General features: G+C 41.1%; 1 protein-coding gene across 4 annotated transcripts in view; it reads left to right on the plus strand.

The window, feature by feature from the left end:
- LOC144685972 (rho GTPase-activating protein 7) overlaps positions 1–20,587 on the plus strand; it is a 170,227-nt gene that overhangs the window by 121,104 nt on the left and 28,536 nt on the right. The window contains exons 1-4 of one of the 4 annotated variants that reach the window (XM_078551050.1): positions 1,708–1,996; positions 12,100–12,171; positions 12,656–12,737; positions 16,592–16,655. In XM_078551050.1, coding sequence (XP_078407176.1) covers positions 1,984–1,996; positions 12,100–12,171; positions 12,656–12,737; positions 16,592–16,655 — 231 coding nt within the window. In that variant the 5' untranslated portion in view covers positions 1,708–1,983. Of the gene's footprint in view, positions 1–1,707; positions 1,997–12,099; positions 12,172–12,655; positions 12,738–15,107; positions 15,194–16,591; positions 16,656–20,587 lie in introns of those variants that run through there. The other 3 variants (XM_078551049.1, XM_078551051.1, XM_078551052.1) reach the window with 3 other exon arrangements.

Here is a 20,587-nt window from a genome sequence, read left to right on the forward strand (position 1 = left end):
ACCAATATTGTTTACACAGAACAAATTCTTCGATAATGGAAAATGGCCCTTTTTTAATTGGGTCAAGGGAATGAAAATCAAAATTGTCATGAATCCTGTTTTTAAAAATCTATCCCACTTTCCACCTCCCAAATATTACTGTTCCATGGGAAACCAGATGTTCTCTATATGCCTTCCTCTGCTAGATTAGGTGACATCAAACACTATTAATTATATAATAAACATCTGAAAATTAACCCTTCAATGCAAATGCAGTGGTTCTGTCAGAAGGAAATGCATAGTTGCCCTTGAAAAGTCAGCAGCAGTGGACTGCCTTCTTGAGCTGCTGGGTAGCAGTTCTTAAATAGATTGGTTTGCCAGGCCACTTCAGAGGAAGTTAAGAGGCAATCATGTTGGTATGAGACCTTAAATAGGCTAAACCAAGCAAACTTGACAACTTTCTTTCCCAAAAGGATATGAGTGGTCAGTTGGATTTTTATGCAATCTGATGACAATTTTATGATAACTTATACATGCCAGATTTTTTTCCAATTTCTGGGTTTTGTAACCAAGAAATAGTTTCAGAATATTTGAGATTCAGTCACGTGAATAGGCAAGCTTAGCAAGAGACTTCAAAGGACACTAACGTCATAGAATTTTACAGCAAAGAAAGAAGTCATTTGCCTATGCCGTTTCTGCTAACTGTTTAGTCCCATTCCCATGCCCTTTCCCTTGCCCTTTTAATATTTTCTTTTTCAAGCATTTATCTACTTTCCTTTTAAAAGCCAACATAGATTCATTTACACCATTTTCTGATGGGGAATTCAACAACCTTTGCACAAAGTATTTGTAGCCTCATCCTTTGTTAATTTGTTAAACAATCCAAGACCAAGTACAACAAGCTTTACCCTGTGTTCCCAACTCTGCCTGTATCTGTCACAAGGAGTTTTCATAGCTACCAAGCTGCAGGTGTTAGTTCTTAATTACATTAATACTTTGGCACCAGGTATAATTTTAAATGTGCACCAAGATTATAATCTTTTTTGACCAACTTATTAAATTGCACTCCTGGAATTTTGTGCATCCTGAGTTTCATTCTTTTGAATCATTTTTTAAATAAATTTATTTTTCTGAACTCTGGTGATTTGTACTCATTTCTGGATCTTGTAGGTTAAGAACAATTTCTGGAAGGTGAGAGCTGATTTAAAATATTGGTAAAGCTATTTTTCTTTCAAGTCTTTAAAAAAACAACAACTTGGATTCACGTTACTATGACACAAATATTTTTTTACTGAAAGAGATTATTCAATTAGATGCAACCATTAATCTATGCCTCTATTAGCCCTAGAGCCCTGGAGGTAAAGTCTCTTTGGTGCAGGTGCTGGTCAGCTGGGTGGATGACCATTTTCTTCCATTCTATAGGCAGTAATTCATTTCTGCGTACTTGTGGAGTGTTCCACAGTAGAATAGGGTCAGACCAGAACAAAAACACTCTTTTATGTTTCTTCTAATTGTATGCACAGTTTTCCCAAATCAAGTGGAAGGGTTTCCTATATTTCCACTAGCAACTGGATGTGGCTTACTAGCTGTTTAAAGCAGTGAAAGGAGTCAGAGAGTACTCGCTTAAATTTGACAGCTCATTACCCCTGAGTCACGAATGGAAGAGTCCACTAAGTGTTCATGCCAATACTGGAGCTTAAAGTCATACATACACCAGCTGTGCAGGGAGTTCACAGGAGTATGCTGCAAAGTAATGTCTTTGTAAGGAGTTGGATGATGGTGTGGAGGAAACAAAACTTTTTTTTACTTTTTTGGAAGGAAGTAAAATCACTTGAGCAATTTAAGCTTGAATCTTAACCTTCAGCAGCTTCCTAAGCTACAAGGAAATTGACTTTTAACTTACGTGACAGGTTAACTTAAGGAAAGATTTCTATTTAACTTATTGAGCAAGAGTCTTGGTACCCCTGCAAGACATTCACATTTGGTGTGAGCCTTCTCAGTAAGATGATTATAAAACGTGAGTATCTACTGAATAACTTTTATTTTCTATTGTTGTCAAACTAATTTACAACTATTATAATGCTATGAGATTCCTGCTTTTGAAATGTAGCTGGTTTGAGATTCACTGACTTGCTGGTAGAATGAACAAAGGGCTAATTTATTAAAATAACAGATATGCCTTCTTTAAAATATCTGTGGTATTAAAATATTCATGAGCAAGTGAATTAGAGGCTTTAATAAGAGACAAAAATAAATGTGACAACTTTGAGACATCTTTATTTTTTTATATTTCATACCATGTATTGGTAACTGGAACTAGAACACATCTTTTTAATCATTTAATGATCTTCCAAGTCAGAGAGGTAGTTACTTTGGCATCAGTCTGCTAATGGTTTGGGTGGATGAGGGGAGTGGAACAGCAGTAGAATCAACTCCCTTTCCGTGATGCATGGGCTGAAGACCAAAGATCAATTTGAAGGGCTGGACATCTGTTTTCACTAGGACTGAACCTTGTACGTTATATTTACTAAGCTGGTAAATATTTCTGTGCTTTAGAATATATACCACTCTTGAATGGTTACCCATTACTCTGTTTGGTTTCTACTGGGGAGAAACTGCTGTTCCAGGCAAACAATGAAAAGTATTAAATTTCTCATTGTACTATAGTGAAGCTGAGATGTGGAACGTAGAAAGAGTTGATGTTTAAAGAAGTGTTTGAGTCATCAACCATATATGATTTATTTTATTTAAAAATGGGACATATGTCTAATAAGAATGATGTAACACAGTGCTGCTGTGTAAGCTTTTTGAAAGCTTAATTTCTAAGCGGAGCCATGCTATTGCAGTGAAAATTGTAGGATTGTCAGTTATTCCAAGGGGAAATTCATGGTGATTAAAAATGTGAGTTATGCAGCAAATATTCTGGAGAGGGGATCACACCCATTATTAACCAAAAGGGAGGGGTCAATCCTCCTCTCTCTCTCTTGCAAGAAGATCACATTTTAATTTTCCAACATTTTCTCCTTTTTTTCCCCTGCCAATTCTCCTGCTGAGGTATCATTTCAGACATTGCCAGCCTTTTATCATTACTGACACACTCCACTCTGTCCTCGCAGGGCATCTGTACACATACACTTCCAATAGGACTCACTGGGTAGCAAAAGCAGAAGCCTTTGCTAATTCTTCTTTTGCTTTCTCTGGTCCAGGTGCCAAGGTAAGTTGGTTGAGAACAGCTCACTTAGTATAGACCAGGCATGGAGTCTGAAGATTCCTTGAACTTATGACTGTACCCCTTCAATGGTCCATTTGCCCACATGATTATTGGCAAGCTTTGGGCTGTAAGTGACAAAATGAGACTACAGTGCTAACGTCCACATATCAAGGAAATGTATCTTTCCCAGGTTGATCAGACAGTAGGATTTGGATGCAAGCCAGCCTCATATGCATTACATGACTTCAACACTTTAGTGCTAAAATGTCTGGCGTGGTACTTTGCTAGAATATGTGTGGTGGCTCTGCCATTACAGTGAGTTTCTGATCTAATGGAGGGAGGTTCTGAACCTGTTAGCAGCACCACGATAAAAGAATAAGTTAGTCCTTTTGTGTTTTATCCAACAATTAATGACTGGAATTGGTCAAAGCCTGGAAGCAAGTTGCCTGGACAGGCTCCCACCTAAGAAATGTTGCCTGGGAGCAAAATATTTTTCTAAGCTGTTGGGGGATAAACATATCTTTATTTAGTAAGGCAAAGTCTTATCTTACTCTGTGCTGTTTTAGTCTGTGTATAATGCATATGTATTAAAGAAATCAATTGGGGGTCAATATCACAGTGTTAGAAGAAAATCATTAGGGTAGAGTTTGGGCAAACCAGGAGTTAAATTGTGCAATAGTGCCAAGCAGACTTGGGGCTAGTAGAATTTATAATCTCACAATATTCTTAACAATTAGAAGTACCATCTAGCGCAAGCATCACAACTCCAAAAATAACTCTTATTGGACTCTAGTCTTGTTTACAAGGAAATTTCTGATAATGTAAAGAATGGAGCTCAAGCATTGATGAAATGAAATCCGAGGAATGACTTCAAATTGTTTCCATGAGTTTTGATAAAAATGAATATAATTTAGGAGCAGTACATTTAAAGCATTGTTCCTTCAGCTCTGAATTTCTCTGAATTGAACTGAGCTGCATTGGTTCTCGATGGACATATCGATACATAACAATGCTGTCATTGACCATGCTGTAAATAGCACTATTATTTTATAATGCCATATGGGTAAACGGTTTGGGAAATGAAAATTATGTACTTCCAAACTTGGACCTCATACATGTGGTTGAAAGAGTGTAGGGAAACAGTGTGTTGTATCTGGCTTGTGTAGTGCTTTATCAATTGGGGCGGGGAAGCTTACTTAATCCCCTTACAAGATGATTCATTCCACAGTATTTCATTCTTGGAGAGCATAAATGTTCACAGACTCTTGCATGCTAACTCTCTGGCTGTTATTTGGCTCTGCCTCCTACCTTGCACCTTTTGCAAAGTTGAGCTCACCCAAAGCTGCCAGTACCCTAACTTGGAACAAAGATGATGGTGAATAGGATGTGGTTCATGACCTTCATTGGCTTCTGATCCAGCAATGCTTCAAATTTAAAATTCTAATCATCTTTTCAAACTCCTCCAAGGGCACTCTTGCCTAGCTCTGATATCTCCTCCAGCTCTACACTCCTCCAATTCTGACCCCTTAGGCATTGAAACAGCATTATGAAAAAAATTACTTGAATGTTTGTTCCTTGTACAAGATATTCATGCCAAAACGCTCTGTCACTCATCCACATGACTCTGGGGGAGGTGGTGGCATTGTGGTCACTGGACTAGTAATCCAGAGGCCCTGACTAATGCTCTGGGGACATAGGTTCAAATCCCATCATGGCAGCTGGTGGAATTTAAATGCGATGAATAAATCTGGAATTAAAAGCTCATCTCAGTAATGGTGATCATGAAACCATCGTTAATTGTTGTAGAAACCATTAGTGGTTCACTAATATGCTTTAGGGAAGGAAATCTGTCATTTTTACCTGGTGTGGCCTACATGTAACTCCGGACACACACACACATCATTTCACGCTCAAGCAGGTCGGGTGCGCGCCCGCCCACAGAGGTGAAAATTCTGCCCTTGCTTTCCATGCAAAAGACCATCTCTCATGAGTTTCCTGGATTTACATGAATAATAATCTGTATAGCTTTGCACCCAAATACTTTTAGCACAACGCAAACTCATCTGATACCAGTGAAGTTTAGGATTTCATTATAATGAGAATACCTTATAATTGACTAAATTGATGTCAACCTTAGAGGACCTGAAATTGTATGGAGCCCAGCAAAAGCCATGTCCCTCTCCAACCCCTCCCAGTGAATTCTGCCCCTGCGCTATTGCTCTTATTGGTGTTTCTGCCTGTTTTACTCTGGTTATTACAGTTTATCATTAGAAAATAGGTTCCACTGGGAATTTTTGAATACTTTTGATGGCAATCATAACAATCAAGTTCAAATCATTTGGAAGTTTCCTTGACTTTTTTGAGCATATCTTTTGAGTAGGATTGACTATAGCTAAGATGAGACTAATAACAAGAACAGAACATGGTAATTTCACAGGTTTGGTTTCAAAGCCGTCAGAGTTCACAGGCAAGATTTTCCGTTTTGGGTTAGGACCCCGACGTTAGCATCAAATGCGGATCCCAACTCCGCATTATCGGGAGCAGCAACCCTACAGTGGCTTCCTTGAATTGGCCAACTGGTGGCTAAAGAGCGACTCACCGTCCAATTAAGGATAGTGGGCAGTGTCTCTAAGCAGGAGGCCCTCCAGAACTGAAGACACTGCAGCTTGTCGGTACAGGTAAGGCAGAGAGAGGGTGCTTCAATCTTAAAATGCCCTTTCAGTACTTTTAAAAGCTTTGAAATAAAAAATGGTGGGAACCCCTCCACAAGGTGCCCAGAAGCCATATTTATGGCCATGAGGTGGTGGGGGCAGGAACTACATTCACCCTGGAGTGCAGCCTCCTGCTTTAGAAGACAGCCTCCAGGCATCGGCTGTTCTCCCTATATTGCAAGGAGCCAACAGACTGACTGGAATTTTCTAATCAATCACCTGAATTGGGAGCACACATTGAGAACGGTTGATTTGCGACACACAAGTGAAACACCTGAAGCTTTCTCGGGAGTGGTAAAAGCTTCCCATAGTACCTGTTTTGTTAACTGTTGAAATATCTGTGGTGTGAGCTTGTTTAAGCTGCTTCTCGCTCCAGATACTGTCCTATTTTTGTATTTTGGGATCGTCAGGACCTCCTGCATGTTTGCCTTGTACCTGCCTTCTAAAATCTACACAGGATGGTGTAAAACTTCAGCCACTGAATAATACTGAGGGATCTAAAGTCTTGTAATTGGTTCATTCTGGTTCACCTTGTCAGCAACATTGTTAGTAAACCATCTAGTTACTGGATACTGGCCGGTATGGAGTGGAAAACCATGAGAAATTCCTGATCAAATCTAAATTGAGCAATTTCTACTACTGTACTCTGCCACATAGCAGACTGTATCATTGGGGCTTTCTTTGGCGCTAGTTTAGGTGATTTCATTTTCCAAAACAGCCTTCAAACTGTACAGTTTTGGTTTTCTTGTCCAGAGTTAAAAACAGGGCTTTAATTTGAAGGATTTCTTTAGGTGCTAGGTTATTGAAGGTGAAATGGAAGAGGAAAGTAGATGTTCAAGTCAAGTAGCCTTCGATATTAGTGTGAACTAAATGAAAGTGAGGTATATCAAATGGGGTTCTGGCATGGGTTGGAGGGCATTAAGGAACTTCACAATATAGATTGAGTAGATAGCAGAACATTACATCAGTGGCATGAGTGTGTGACTAATTCAAAGTCAGCCTGAGGCGAAGCAAAAGTATAATGAGTGGGGGGTGGTGTGTCCTGCTGTATTCCAGAGCACACTACTTATACTGTACTGTATAGAATGCATGGCAAAAGAATCTGCTGCAAGAATGTAAAAAATCCATAGCCAATATAGGGAGGTCATTGTGCTTGGGAACACTGGCAGCTGGTGTGTACGTGCATCTGCGTGTGGTAAGCTACTGTGTTCTGGAGACGGTTATGCTCAATCAAGCAATCCAAGACTCCAGTAGATACTAGATAAGAATGATTTGGATCTGCATGTATGATGGGGCCAACGTCAGCACTGCCAAGTTGTCAAAGGCTGCCAGGTTTCCTGATTACTTTTGGGAGGAGACAGACTGTCCAACAAACATCAAGCCAAAAACATCCATTAGGCTAAATTGAACTGAAGCTCTAAGGGCTGGATTTCCTGCTCCTTTTCATTTGCTAAAATGAGCTTCTAATTGCTCAGTGTTCAGAACCTCCAACTTCAGATTTGAAATTATTTTCAGGTTGATTATTTTAGTGAATTAAGCAGTTATATTACAAATCTAATAAACTGGGAATATTTAGCAATGCAGTAATGTGCAGTATTTGAAGTTGTAGCATATGTGTTCAGTTCAACGGCACCAATGATGTAATGTTGCTTACTCAATGTGCGACAAAGGACCTCTTTCAGTGTTGTTTTCAGGCCAATGAATTGTCGGCCAATGCCTGCAAAACACAAGCCATGGAGAGTTTCTCCCAATAAGGCAGTTGTGTGACCAGCCCATTGAGCGCATATTGTACAGAGGGGATCAGGAAGTGATTCAGTGGATAATGTCCACTTTGTCGCCTGGGTGGTAACCAGATAGAGTAGAGCACCCATTTGTTGGAGAACCCACCTGATTTTCATCCATTGAAAGTTTCCAGGTTCTTGAAGGCCTAGTCGTCTGTTACAAATGTTTCTCATTAATTGGTTGGAGAGGGGAGTTAGAAATCAGCTCCTAACCTGAAAGAAGATGAGGGCTATTTTTCTTTTTTAAAAAAAAAAGATTTTTGGGGCAGGCAGCAATTGTGAAACTTGTGGTTCCATACAACAACTGCCTATAAACTCTAATCTAATTTCTTTGGACTAAAACAACATTGCATTCTTCGTGTGTGAGAACCCTAATGCCTGGTAAGGTGTTAATGGATTACTTCACTGCCATGATAGTGGAGTTCTAATCTATTCTCATTTGGTATCCACTTGCGCACGCTTGAAGCAGGATTACTGTAGAGTGATCATAATGGGATCATTGACCATTTCCCCTTGCCCTTGCCTGCCTTGTGAACACCAAGGATAATCAAAGTACCCCCACCACTGTCAGAAGTGTATTTAGCTAATTCAGCGTGGGCAGTGCTCTGTACTGAAAACCTCTCTGCTCTGTACAATTCAGTGCCATAAGATCACCCTTTGAAATCCCTACTCAATTTCCAGTAGCATCTCTTTTTTTTAAATCGGTGAATTTAAATGTATTTATATTTAGTCGAGCAACTGAAATAAATGCTCAGTTTCTTTTTTATTTTGAAACAAAAAGTTTCTCATGTTGGCACTGTCAAAGAGGGCAAGATTTTTTTCCCAGATTGCAATATTATTTTGTGACTTACTGTACTGTCCTTTTAAATCACGTTCTTGTTAAATTGCAGGAAAACCCTTTTATTTAATGTTGATCATTCATCAAATAATTATTGTGGTTAAACACAAAGAATTGATTAATCGGATACCATCTGTTGCTTCTAGTTCGATGTCCACATGACCTTATAATTATGATGGCAGATGGCTGGAAAGGGATTCTTTGAGGTCCTGAAATACAGGCAACCTGTGGTGCCACCAAGTACTGGATACCCACATTCAATTGGGGAGGTGACGGGGAGGTTCGTGTGATGAGAAAACATCTGACATATTTCCATAAACTTCACAAAATACGTTCACCACTTTAACTCATGTACTATCTACAAGTTTTGTTTTGCTCATTTGGGCACAGGAAAGACTGTGATTTATTCAACATCGCACTATGACACTTGAGGAGAATTAGTTCATTTTTTGGGGGCCATTCTGAAAAAATGGTAAATTTTAAAAACCAGAAAGACACTGATTGGAAACAGGTCTGTGACTGAACCTGTGATATAATCGATGAAATATTAATTACAAGAAAGCAAAGCAACACAAATTTGGCTTTAATACAGGCCATTATATTTTTTATGTATAATTGTGTGAGTGGAAAACATTGTGCAATATTTTGAAATGCCAGTTTAAATAATAAGCTGGGGTTTTTTTTTATTATTCATTCATGGGATGTGGGCTTCGCTGGCTAGGCCAGCATTTATTGCCCATACCTAATTGCCCTTGAGAAGGTGGTGGTGAGTTGCCTTCTTGAACCGCTGCAGTCCATGTGGTGTAGGTACACACACACTGCTGTTAGGAAGGGAATTCCAGCATTTTGACCCAGTGACAGTGAAGGAACGGCAATATATTTCCAAGTCAGGATGGCTTGGAGGGGAGCTTCCAGATGGTGGTGTTCCCATCTAGCTACAGCCCTTGTCCTTCTAGATGGTAGTGGTTGTGGTTTGGAAGGTGCTGTCTTAGGAGCCTTGGTGAATTCCTGCAGTGCATCTTGTAGATGGTACACACTGCTGCTACTGTGCATTGGTGGTGGAGGGAGTGAATGTTTGTGGATGTGGTGCCAATCAAGCGGGCTGTTTTGTCCTGGATTGTGTCAAGCTTCTTGAATATTGTGGGAGCTGCACTCATCCAGGCAAGTGGGGAATGTGCCATCACACCCCTAGCTTGTGCCTTGTAGATGGTGGACAGACTTTGGGGAGTCAGTGGTGGGTTATTCGTCACAGGTTTCCTAGTCTCTGACCTTATCTTGTAGCCACAATATTTATATGGCTAGTCCAGTTCAGTTTCTGGTCAATGGTAATCCCCAGGATATTGATACTGGGGGATTCAGTAGTGATAATGCCATTGAACGTCAAGGGGCGATGGTTAGATTCACTCTTGTTGGTGATGGTCATTGCCTGGCACTTGTGTGGCGTGAATGTTACTTGCAACATGTCAGCCCAAGCCTGGATATTGTCCAGGTCTTGCTGTATTTGGACATGGACTGCTTCAATATCTGAGGAGTCATGAATGGTGCTGAACAATGTGCATACATCCCCACTTCTGACCTTAAGATGGAAGGAAGGTCATTCATGAAGCAGCTGAGCATGGTTGGGCCGAGGACCCTACCCTAAGGGACGCGTGCTTGATGTCCTGGAGCTGAGATGACTGATTGCCAACAACCACAACCATCTTCCTTTGTGCTAGGTATGACTCCAACCAGTGGAGAGCTTTACCCTAATTCTCATTGACTCCAGTTTTGCTAGGGCTCCTTGATGCCACGCTCAGTCAAATCCTGCCTTGATGTCGAGGGCAGTCATTCTCACCTCACCTTGGGAGTTCAGCTCTTTTGTCCATATTTGAACCAAGGCTGTAATGAGGTCAGGAGCTGATTGGTCCTGGTGGAACCCAAACTGGGTGTCAGCAAGCAAGTTATTGCTAAACAAGTGCTGCTTGTGTCTTCAAATTCTGCTGATTGACCTCATTCTGTGCTACAAACAGAGCTAAGCGTCCCCACAACCTACTGATGAGATCAAAGCTGTACAGGCCTGCCACATTCAGTCATGAAGTGGTGGACAAGTAAACAACTAACTGAGGATGAGGTTGCACAAACCTCCCCATCCTCAATGATGGTGAAGCCCAGCCTATGAGTAACATAGACAAGGCTGATGCATTTGCATCCATCTTCAGCCAGAATTGCTGAGTGAATGATCTATCTTGACCCCACACTGAGATCCCCAGCCTCTCAGGTGTAAGTCTTCAGCCAATTAAATTCACTCAACATACTATCAAGAAATGCTGCGGAATGAACTCACCCCTTGCCAAGCTGTTCCAGTACAGCTACAACACCGGCATCTAACCATCTCCTCTGAATCTTCAATAGTATTACAATCGCTGAATCCCCCACATTGACCAGAAATTTAACTGGCCCAGCCACATAAATACTGTGGCTAATAGAGCAGACCAGAGGCTGGGAATTCTGTGGCAAGTAACTCATGTCCTAGCTCCCCAGAGCCTGTCTACCATTTACAAGACACAAGTCAAGAGTGTGATGAAATACTTTCCACTTGCCTCAACATGTGCAACTCTAACAATACTCTAAGTTTGACATCATTCAGGACAAACTGCCTGCTTGACTGACTCCCCCACCACTGAAATACATTGCTGCCACTGTGTATCATCTATAAGATGCACTGCAGTAACTCATCAACGTTCCTGCAACAACACTTTCCAAACCTGCAACCCCACAACCGCTTCGACCTAGAAGAACAAGGGCAGCAGGCACATAGGAACACCACCAACTGCAAGTTTCCCTAAGCCATATACCATCCTAACTTGGAACAATATTGCCATTCCTCCCCTGTCGCTGGATCAAAATCCTAGAACTCCATCCTTAATAGCACTGTGGCTGTACCTACACCGCAGGGGCTGCAGTGGTTCAAGAAGACAGCTCACTGCCACGTTTTCAAGGGCATTACAGAAGGGCCTTGGCAGCGATGCCCTAATCCTGTGTATAAATAATAAAGAAAAAGTAAAATTGAGTAGAGTAGACCACCACAGAAACCGTTGTCTCATTATAATATGGAAGTAAACAGGGACAAACAACTGCTTGATGTCGAAGAATGAGGCAGAACTGGAAACACAAGTTTTAAAATAGCCTTCAGATTTTAATTAGAAACAGGTCTGGTGGAGAAGGATTTAGAAAGGTAACTCAATCAGCCAGGTTGACGCTGCAACCCACTGCATGCACACAACTTCCATTAAGATAAAATGACTTGGAGATCAATGTGCAGGAATGCTAAAGCTGCACAATTCTTGCCAACCCTTTTGATTCTGCATGTGTTCTATTTTAACAATGTGTCTTGAATTCTGAAATAAATCGCGTTGTTTCACCTTTGCCAAGACATGTGTCCTGCTCAGAAATGTGTGCCCTTCTATCCTGGTGGGTAAACAACTTGCTGAGTTTACATCACCAGGGACTGGAACTTTATTTTCCAGCTTGCACTGCCATAATTTATTGCTGGACTATGTGGATCAAATGTTGATTGCCTTCCTTTCTTTTCCTCCACAGAAATTGAAGCAAAGGATGCTTGTGACTGGCTGAGAGCTGCTGGATTTCCACAGTACTCACAGCTATTTGAAGGCAAGTTGCCTGTCCTTTTAGATAAATACTGCCAGTAGGTTCTGGGATCTCCATGTTTGGGTTGTGACCATTTCTTCTCTCAGTTTTCAGCTCGCACAACTGAAGCTGAAATCTACTGAAGTGTGATGGGGTAGCTCTATTGCTGTAATAGTAATCCCAAACTACTAAAATAAATTGTGGGGAAAAACAAGTTTAAATTAAGCAATTTTAAGCACTGTTGATTTTTTCCCTGCTCCTGCCATATGGTTCAAAGATGTACATATGGATAATAAAGTGGACTTAAATGAAAGGATAAATCTGGTTGTGCATTTTCTTATTTCAATCATTATCCATCATGGCATTTGACTCATACAACTATGTACTAAAACTCCCAAGCAGCAAACTGTTGCTTCAAAGCCTCTTATGTGATTTAAAATAACAGTTCTTCATGATATATTAGAATTCCGCACAATTTAATTACTCCCTTCCATTTCATTCTTCACAGCCTCCCAGTTTCCTATTGATATTGAAGTAGTGAAAAATGATCATGAATTTTTAGACAGGGATGCCACAGAGTCTTTGTGCAGGTAAGATCTTGCTTTAGACCCATCATTTTAGAATGTAGATTGAGTAGTTATACTCATACACCTAGTTTCTATGGACCGTGGCAATGAGCCTAATAAAAGATGGCTATTTTAATGGTTAATTTCATCTTTCACAATGCAGAAAGTGAACCTTGACTACCCAGATAGGAGGTATTGACATAAAAACAAGAAATGTTGGAAAAACTCAGCAGGTCTGGCAGCATCTGTGGCGAGAGAAACAGAGTTAACATTTTGAGTCCATGTGATTCTTCTTCAGAGCAGAGGAAGTATTGATTATTGTAATGGATGTTGAGATGTAGATCTAGAAGTTGGGAGGGTGCATACTCAATGTTATAGATGTAGAATGGCTAAGTACAGCTTATATTATCAGTATTTAAAGATGTGCAATTAAAATTTGTTACATTTAGGAAATCTGACATCCTTACCTGGTCTGGCCTACATGTGACTCAACCCACTGCAATGTGTTGATTCTTAACTGGCCTCTGAAATGACTTAGCCATTCAGTTCAAGGGCAATTAGGAAAGGGCAATAAATGTTGCTATTGCCAATGATGCCCACATCCTAAGAAAGAATAAAAAAAATACTGGTTTAGAGAAAATCTCCCCATTCTGACAATATGAGCACAAAATTACTAACGTTGTTGTCTTCTATCTGCCTTGGTTATAAAGTCCTAGAATCTTGCAGCACAGAATGAGGCCATTGCGTCCATCATGCCTGTGCCAGTTCTTTGAAAGAGCTATCTGTCCCATAGCTTTCTCTGTTTATATACAAAATATGCAATAATACAATTCGCATGATGATGCTGCAAGTCAAATTGCTCATCTTTGGTTTTGATCTATGTAAAATCTTTGTGTAGCACAGCTCAGAGTAGCTGACATTATACACCAGGAAGAGCTAGGTTCATTCCCCAGTTTGTCCTTAATTAACGATCTTCAAACTAGGAAAACAGTTAGATTACTATAATTGCCCAGGTATGCAGGAGGGAAAATAAACCAGGGTTTCTATTCCTGATCAATGTCCAATGATCCCTGAAAGTTCAAGCACACAGCAAGAATTAAACTTGGTTGTGGTGCCTTCCCCTGAGGCCTTTGGCATCCATGTGATACTTGCCCTATTACTCAAACTTTTCCCACAGATGCCCAAGCAATTACTCCTTAAATACTGTTCAATTAGTGGAATGAAATTTTTTTAAAACTCTCATTGTTATTTTTGAGTTGAATGCCACTGTGATGCTGTAAATTCCACAAGCTAGTTGTATAAACAACATCTTAAATTTAAAGAATGGTTCAAACACTAGCATGGCACTTCTGGGATTGAATCCAACTCAGAATGACTGTGCGATTCTCTCTCTCAATCCTGAATTAAATGGGTGCCAGAATTTGCAATCTAGTTCCCTAGAGGCTAAATCAGTTGAATAAACCTACAAACCATTGCACAAAATTGCCATAAAGATGGCTGGTATAAGAATCCAAAATATCATACTGGCTGGCAAGAGATATTCTTATGAAACTGAGATTGAAAGGCATTGCAGGAATAGAATAATGCAGTTTACCTAGCATGTAATTCATGTTGTACCTAAAATTAGATTCTACAACCTTTCTATTTCATAGAAATCATAAACTAATGTTATGTTTCTACCCCTCTATACAAATGTATCTAATGATAAATGTAGAATGCATACCACAATCTCGTTGGTTGCATTGGCCCAGATTTTGCGGTGCTAATGACAGCAAAGCTGTCAGTATTCACCATCGTAACTCCACTGAAACTGACATTCCCCTAGGCTTGGCACCATATTTAAACTGTCATTGAAAAAGGAAACAAGACACCACAGAAACAGTTAGGCCTCTGTAGGCAGCTAACTTCGAGGTTAGTGGTGACGCCACTGTTCCATTCCTCGCTGCAAAATTCAGGCCAACTATTTCCCAGGAGGACTGCCTGACTGCATAATCAAATCACCTTTGCATAATCCATGTACTCATTGGACTAATATATCTAACTGGGCCCTGGTCTCATTTCTACTTGGCTTCTGTTTTTAAGGTCACTTTATTGAATAGACATACTTAGGTAAGGTTTTTTAAGAACCCTATCCAACATATGTTGCCCAACTCATGTGAAGACCTTGAATCAAGGTATAATGTTGGATGCTTTAAACATTTGCCAATAATTGCTTGACCATCAATAAAACGTAGCCCTTGCAAAATAGCAAAGTGTAACAGTAGTTTAAGAGTACAGCTCATTACTTCTATGTAGTCTACAAAAGATCTGAATGTTTCCTTTAGTTTATTTAGATTCTTCATTGTTAATTTGAAACCATGTGGATGTGTCTGTGGCGACACTTGGAGACACAGCAAAACATTCACATCATAGAAGGCATCACCAATATGAACTAAGTACAAGTGGCCAACTCCTTAGATCACACAATGAAATACTTGAGAGTAAGGTCTTGGCATTAGCTACTGTTATATTGCAAAAGACTTGTGCTAGTTGTTCTAGCTACTGATGCATGGGGCTAGTCTGTTGTCAGGTAGCTTTTTTCTCTGGAGCAATGTAAAAGTAATTATTATGTGGAGTCTGGAATCCAGGGTCCTGAGCACCACCCAGAATTTACAGCAGAGAGATCTGGCAGGAATTGGGAAGTAATAGCTAAATTCTGTTTAATTGCAGGAAATTACAGGACTTAGTGGTTAACATAGATTAGAGACTGATTCTAATATTGATACTATAAATAGTATTGTACTGCACAGGGGTCTAGAAGAGCACTGTTGAGCAAAGAGAAACATAAGTGTGCTTTAAAATGCAAATTTTACATTTTGATTTCAATCTTGCCATTATTGCACCTACCAATTATCTGTTTATATTCATTTTAATATAACAGTTCTTGCACATCAATTGCACACTGTCATGCCCATCGTCACATACAGAGGACTCTTCAATGGCGGTAATTCATACTTGTGTTTGCTAAGCTGGTTTATTTAGTTTGTCTGTTAAACATCTAGACTGCCCAATTGTCAAATTTTAAAATTGACCATTTGTGATGAGAAACCTCAATCGCTGATTTTAGTATCATGTGCGGACTGTAATTAGACTAATTAGACTGGCGCGCTTCTGTGTCTGTGTTTAAAAGTATGCATTTGCAAACATGGGGCTGCATTTTTCTCCCAATGTTTTGCTGAATCTAAGTTTCTTGCATCGGAAGTCTAGATGTCTGCCCCTAAAATTAGATGTATTAGGCAGACCAGGTTTTCTAAGTTAAAATGGGATGAATAGCTTTCCTTTTACACATTCATCATTGTGGTAATCTGATGTGTAATATACCTTTTACAAAGAATGTTATAATGGAAGATCACATGATCTTGGTACCTAATAGCAGAGTAGCGCGGGCTACCTCTGTAGTCAGTAGTCTATAGTTAGAGTTTATAGTGTAGAGACAGAGTTTGAGTTGAAAGCACACAAGTGTAGCTGCTGAGTACCTTTGTAAACAAGCAGAATGTGTTCCAACCAAGAACTGTCTGCTGAACAACTCTGTCTATTGTACCAACTCGGCCATCCCACAACAAGCATGCAACCCGGATCCATAAGTCCCAACAAACTGGTGACCAGGATTCAACAATCATGTAATCCATAACTTATTCCACAGTAACCTCGGTAGGTCAAAGTACAAAGCACCTGTATGTAGATTAATTAAATAGACTTAGCTGAGATATATGTGTGTCCTAAAAGACACGAGGGGGGGGAGGAGGGGGGTGGTTTGTGGGGACCAGAGGGGAGTTGGGTTTTCTTATCTTAATATTTTCATAGGCTGTATATTAATTTAGATATTTTATTTCTTTCAGACGATTGAAAACACTGAACAAATGTGCAATGATGAAATTGGAAATTGGTAGAGAGAGGAGAAAGGTAATTTGTCTTCAAGCATTTTATTTTTTCACCGTATGATTGGAATTTAAAATACTGAACACAGAATTTTAATTTCTTAAGAAATGTGCATGGTCTGTATGAGAAAGTGAGACTACATAAGGTTCAGGAATACGTCACATAGGTTTATCAATACATTCCATGATGGAATGGTATGGCACTGGGTTGGCATTATATTGTTCCATCTGGTGAGTTCCCAACCTGAATCAGACCTTTCAGAGGAAGGAAAATCCTAGTGTGAAACAACACAGTACTCACACAGTTCATAAGAGATATATCATTGATCTGGCCAATGTTACTGGGCTATCCTTGCCAGTGGGGATTGAAAAAGGATGGGAATGTGTTTCCCCTGAGAGAGAATGTACAAATCTGGTGTTGACCAATGGGTATTCTGTCTCACTGTGAAGGTTCAAACCAAGACTGAACATTTAAAACATGCACAATTTCACTTGTCATCGGACAATAATAGATATGCCAGAAGACTATTCTTCCTCCACAAGTTTCTTATTCATGTTATTTTCCTTTGTACCTGGAACATTATATCCTTTTATAGAGTTTTCACATAACTTTGAGAAGTCTGAATAAGAACTATCACCAAATTATGGCATTAGAGATCACCAATAATAAGATCTATTTTTAACAATAGAAATCAATATTGGAAAATTGTACTCTAAGAATTACTGATCCTTGCTGCAGAATCCTAAATAGAAGAGAACATTCCTTGGAGCACAAAACGCTGTTCTTCTGTTCAATTTTAACACTAGGTATTTAGATTTTTCTTACTCTCTCAAACAAAAGAGAAAACCCCCCGACAAACTTCCCAGATATATGCAGAGCTATGACTTTTATAATAAGTGGACTGTACAGATATAGGTTGAAAATAATAGCAGTTCCTTTTCAATATATAAATAAATTATGTATTGGCCAACCAATAAAGAAGACCAGCCAATAAAGAAGATTTATTTGCAAGCAAAATGCACCTTAACTGCCAATCCAACTGCCTTTATTGAGCCCTAAATGTGTCTTCAGTGATTTTCCTATGGTAAGTCCTTTCTTAGATAAGGGCCGGGATTTTCTGCATCCACTGGCGTCGGGCTTGTTCGGTAGCGTGAGTGGACAATATGGTGCGATCAGTTTCACGACGGCGTGAAACCAGTCCGTAATTGTTGGCTTAGCCCACCAATGGCGTGCCGCGTTTCCCACCATCGGACGTCGGGAACTTCATTGTAATACAGCAGCATATCATTATAAGGCCAACCCACTGGACTCATTCCACCTGCCGCTGGATCGTCCACCCACGTTGGCAGAAAACAAACCGACATATTTCACAACAGCACATAAGTGACGTGCACCGTGCAGGCTACACTTTGCTCGGGCCTTCAAGATTTGTTTGCCTACCTTGCTTTGGGCAGCACTCGCAGTGATCAGCATCAAGCTTCACCGACAGCCCCACATCACTTTTAGGGGGACTCTCAGGTAGGTCTCTACCTACCAGATCAGCCATATGTAGGTGGCTTTTCAACGGCTGCATGACAAGATGTTGCTTGGGGAAGGGGGAGAAGTGGCCTCAGGCAAGGGAAGAGGCTGCAGGGCAAAGGCTGTACTGGGGAAGGAGGGTAACCCAGGGTGTGTGTGAGGGGGCACAAGTTGATTTGTGCAAGTGGCCCCAAAATGGTGAGGGCTGAGGAGGCCAGTCTCTAGAGGAGATGAGACCAGATGGACATGTGAGGGTCTGTGTGTGAGAATGGGTGGTGATGCCCCTTGAGCTGGCAGTGAGTGAGATGCCAGTGAATGTGTGATGGGCTTGAGTGTGTGAGTTTAGAGTGATGAGATGGTTGCCATACCCTGACTGCATGGATTAAATCATTCAGCCTCTTCTGTGCAGCATTGGCACTGAACACCACTGCCATTGCCTACCAAGCTGGAGTGGTAATGTACCTGCCCCTCCTGCAACCAGAGCGGGGCTAGAGGACATCACAGCGGGCCTCCATCGCGTCCAAAAGGCACTCGAGGGCTGCAGTCATCTTGCCTTTCGTGGCCATGTCTTCTTTGCTGCAGTCCTGGCCTGGAAGCACTGAGCACGGCTGTACTTTAAATGTAATGCCTGGCGTGATGAAGCGGCGAGGTGATGGGGCGGTGGGTGAATGACAGCCTGCCCGCCATCGAAATGACGTGTCCCCGGGAATGCATAAGTAATGTGGCGGGTTTGGGACAATACGGCATGGAAACCTGAGGTGGGTAAAACGTCATTTTACCCGCACGATACAGCACTTGGACAGAATCATCCCAGATTTGCACTAAGGCAGGACTTTGTGTTGATTCTTTGAGAGCTTCAAATCATTCATCCCTTCAAAAGTTACATTGTAAGTAAAAGCAATACCAAACAACTATTTAAAAGGTAAGTTCATTATTAAATGACATGGTCAAGAAAATGCCTTAGCTACTTGTTTGGTTGTTATATTAAAGGGTGAGTTACCTATGTAATTAATACTGCAACCGGATTATTAAATGTATTACTCCATGCCAAAAATCACTTACTTTAATAGTTTCTGGCTACAACTCCCATCATCATCCTATGCTGCCATCTCAACCTGTCAGGATGTTGCATTCTGTAGACCATGAACTTGATTTCCATTTGCACACATGAGCCAGACTTTTTCGCTTGTCAGGCAGGCGCACGCCCAACCCGAACGAGTGTAAAGTGACACGTGATGATGTTGGACGAGAATCCTGAAGTCATCGTGCACTCGCATGATATTTCGGTCAGCGGGTATGCGCGGGAGTCAAAGCCACATCCGCCATTAATTAAACGGCCTATTAACCCCTTAAGAACCCAATTGACTCTAATTTTTCACTGCCTGTCCAACCATTCAGTTGGCGGGTGGGCGCAAAGGCCAAGTGGCCTTTGCATTTTTGGCAAAACCTCATCCGTAGGCAGGATGTGGTTTCGACCAGTGATTAAAAGAAAATGTAAAACTTTTAACACATATTTAACATGTCCCTGCTCATGTGACAGAGTCACATGAGGGGACATGTTTTCATTATTTTTAATATATTTGTTTTTATTGTTAAAAATCTTCAGCTCCCTAAGGCAGCTCTGTGTCTCAGGGAGCTTTTACTACACACACCCCTGCACATGCGTACACGTCCGCACTCACTCTCCTCCACCCCCACCCCGGCAGCGCTGAGCACCACAGGGCACATTTCATGCTGTCTGGCCGTTAAATGGCCAGCCAGCGTGAAATCCATAACAAAAACAGAAACAGAAATACCTGGAAAAACTCAGCAGGTCTGGCAGCATCGGCGGAGAAGAGGACAGTTGACGTTTAGAGTCCTCATGACTCTTCAACAGAACTAAGTAAAAATAGGAGAGGGGTGAAATATAAGCTGGTTTAGGGGGGTTGGGCGGGTGGGGGGAGAAGTGGTGGGGGGTGTGGTTGTTGGGACAAGCAAGCAGTGATAGGAGGAGATAACCAAAAGATCACCACCTTCAACACCTCTGTTCTTTTGTCTGTGACACCTTTTGGTTATCTCCTCCTATCACTGCTTGCTTGTCCCAACAACCACCACCCCCCCTTCTCTCTCCGCCCCCCCCCCCCCCCCCCCCCCCCCCAACCCCTAAACCAGCTTATATTTCACCCCTCTCCTATTTTTACTTAGTTCAATTGTAGGGTCATGAGGACTCGGAACGTCAACTGTCCTCTTCTCCGCCGATGCTGTCAGGCCTGCTGAGTTTTTCCAGGTATTTCTGTTTCTGTTTTTGTTTTGGATTTCCAGCATCCGCAGTTTTTTGTTTTTATATCAGCGTGAAATCCATGTCGGGGCCCAATCGTGGGCGGCGGTCGGCTTTGTGGCCGCTTCTGAGCCCACCCACCTCACCTGCCCGACGAGGGCACAATTTGCATTGTGCGGGC

This window comes from Cetorhinus maximus, chromosome 10 (genome assembly GCF_964194155.1).
Source record: "Cetorhinus maximus chromosome 10, sCetMax3.hap1.1, whole genome shotgun sequence".
NCBI lineage: Eukaryota > Metazoa > Chordata > Chondrichthyes > Lamniformes > Cetorhinidae > Cetorhinus > Cetorhinus maximus.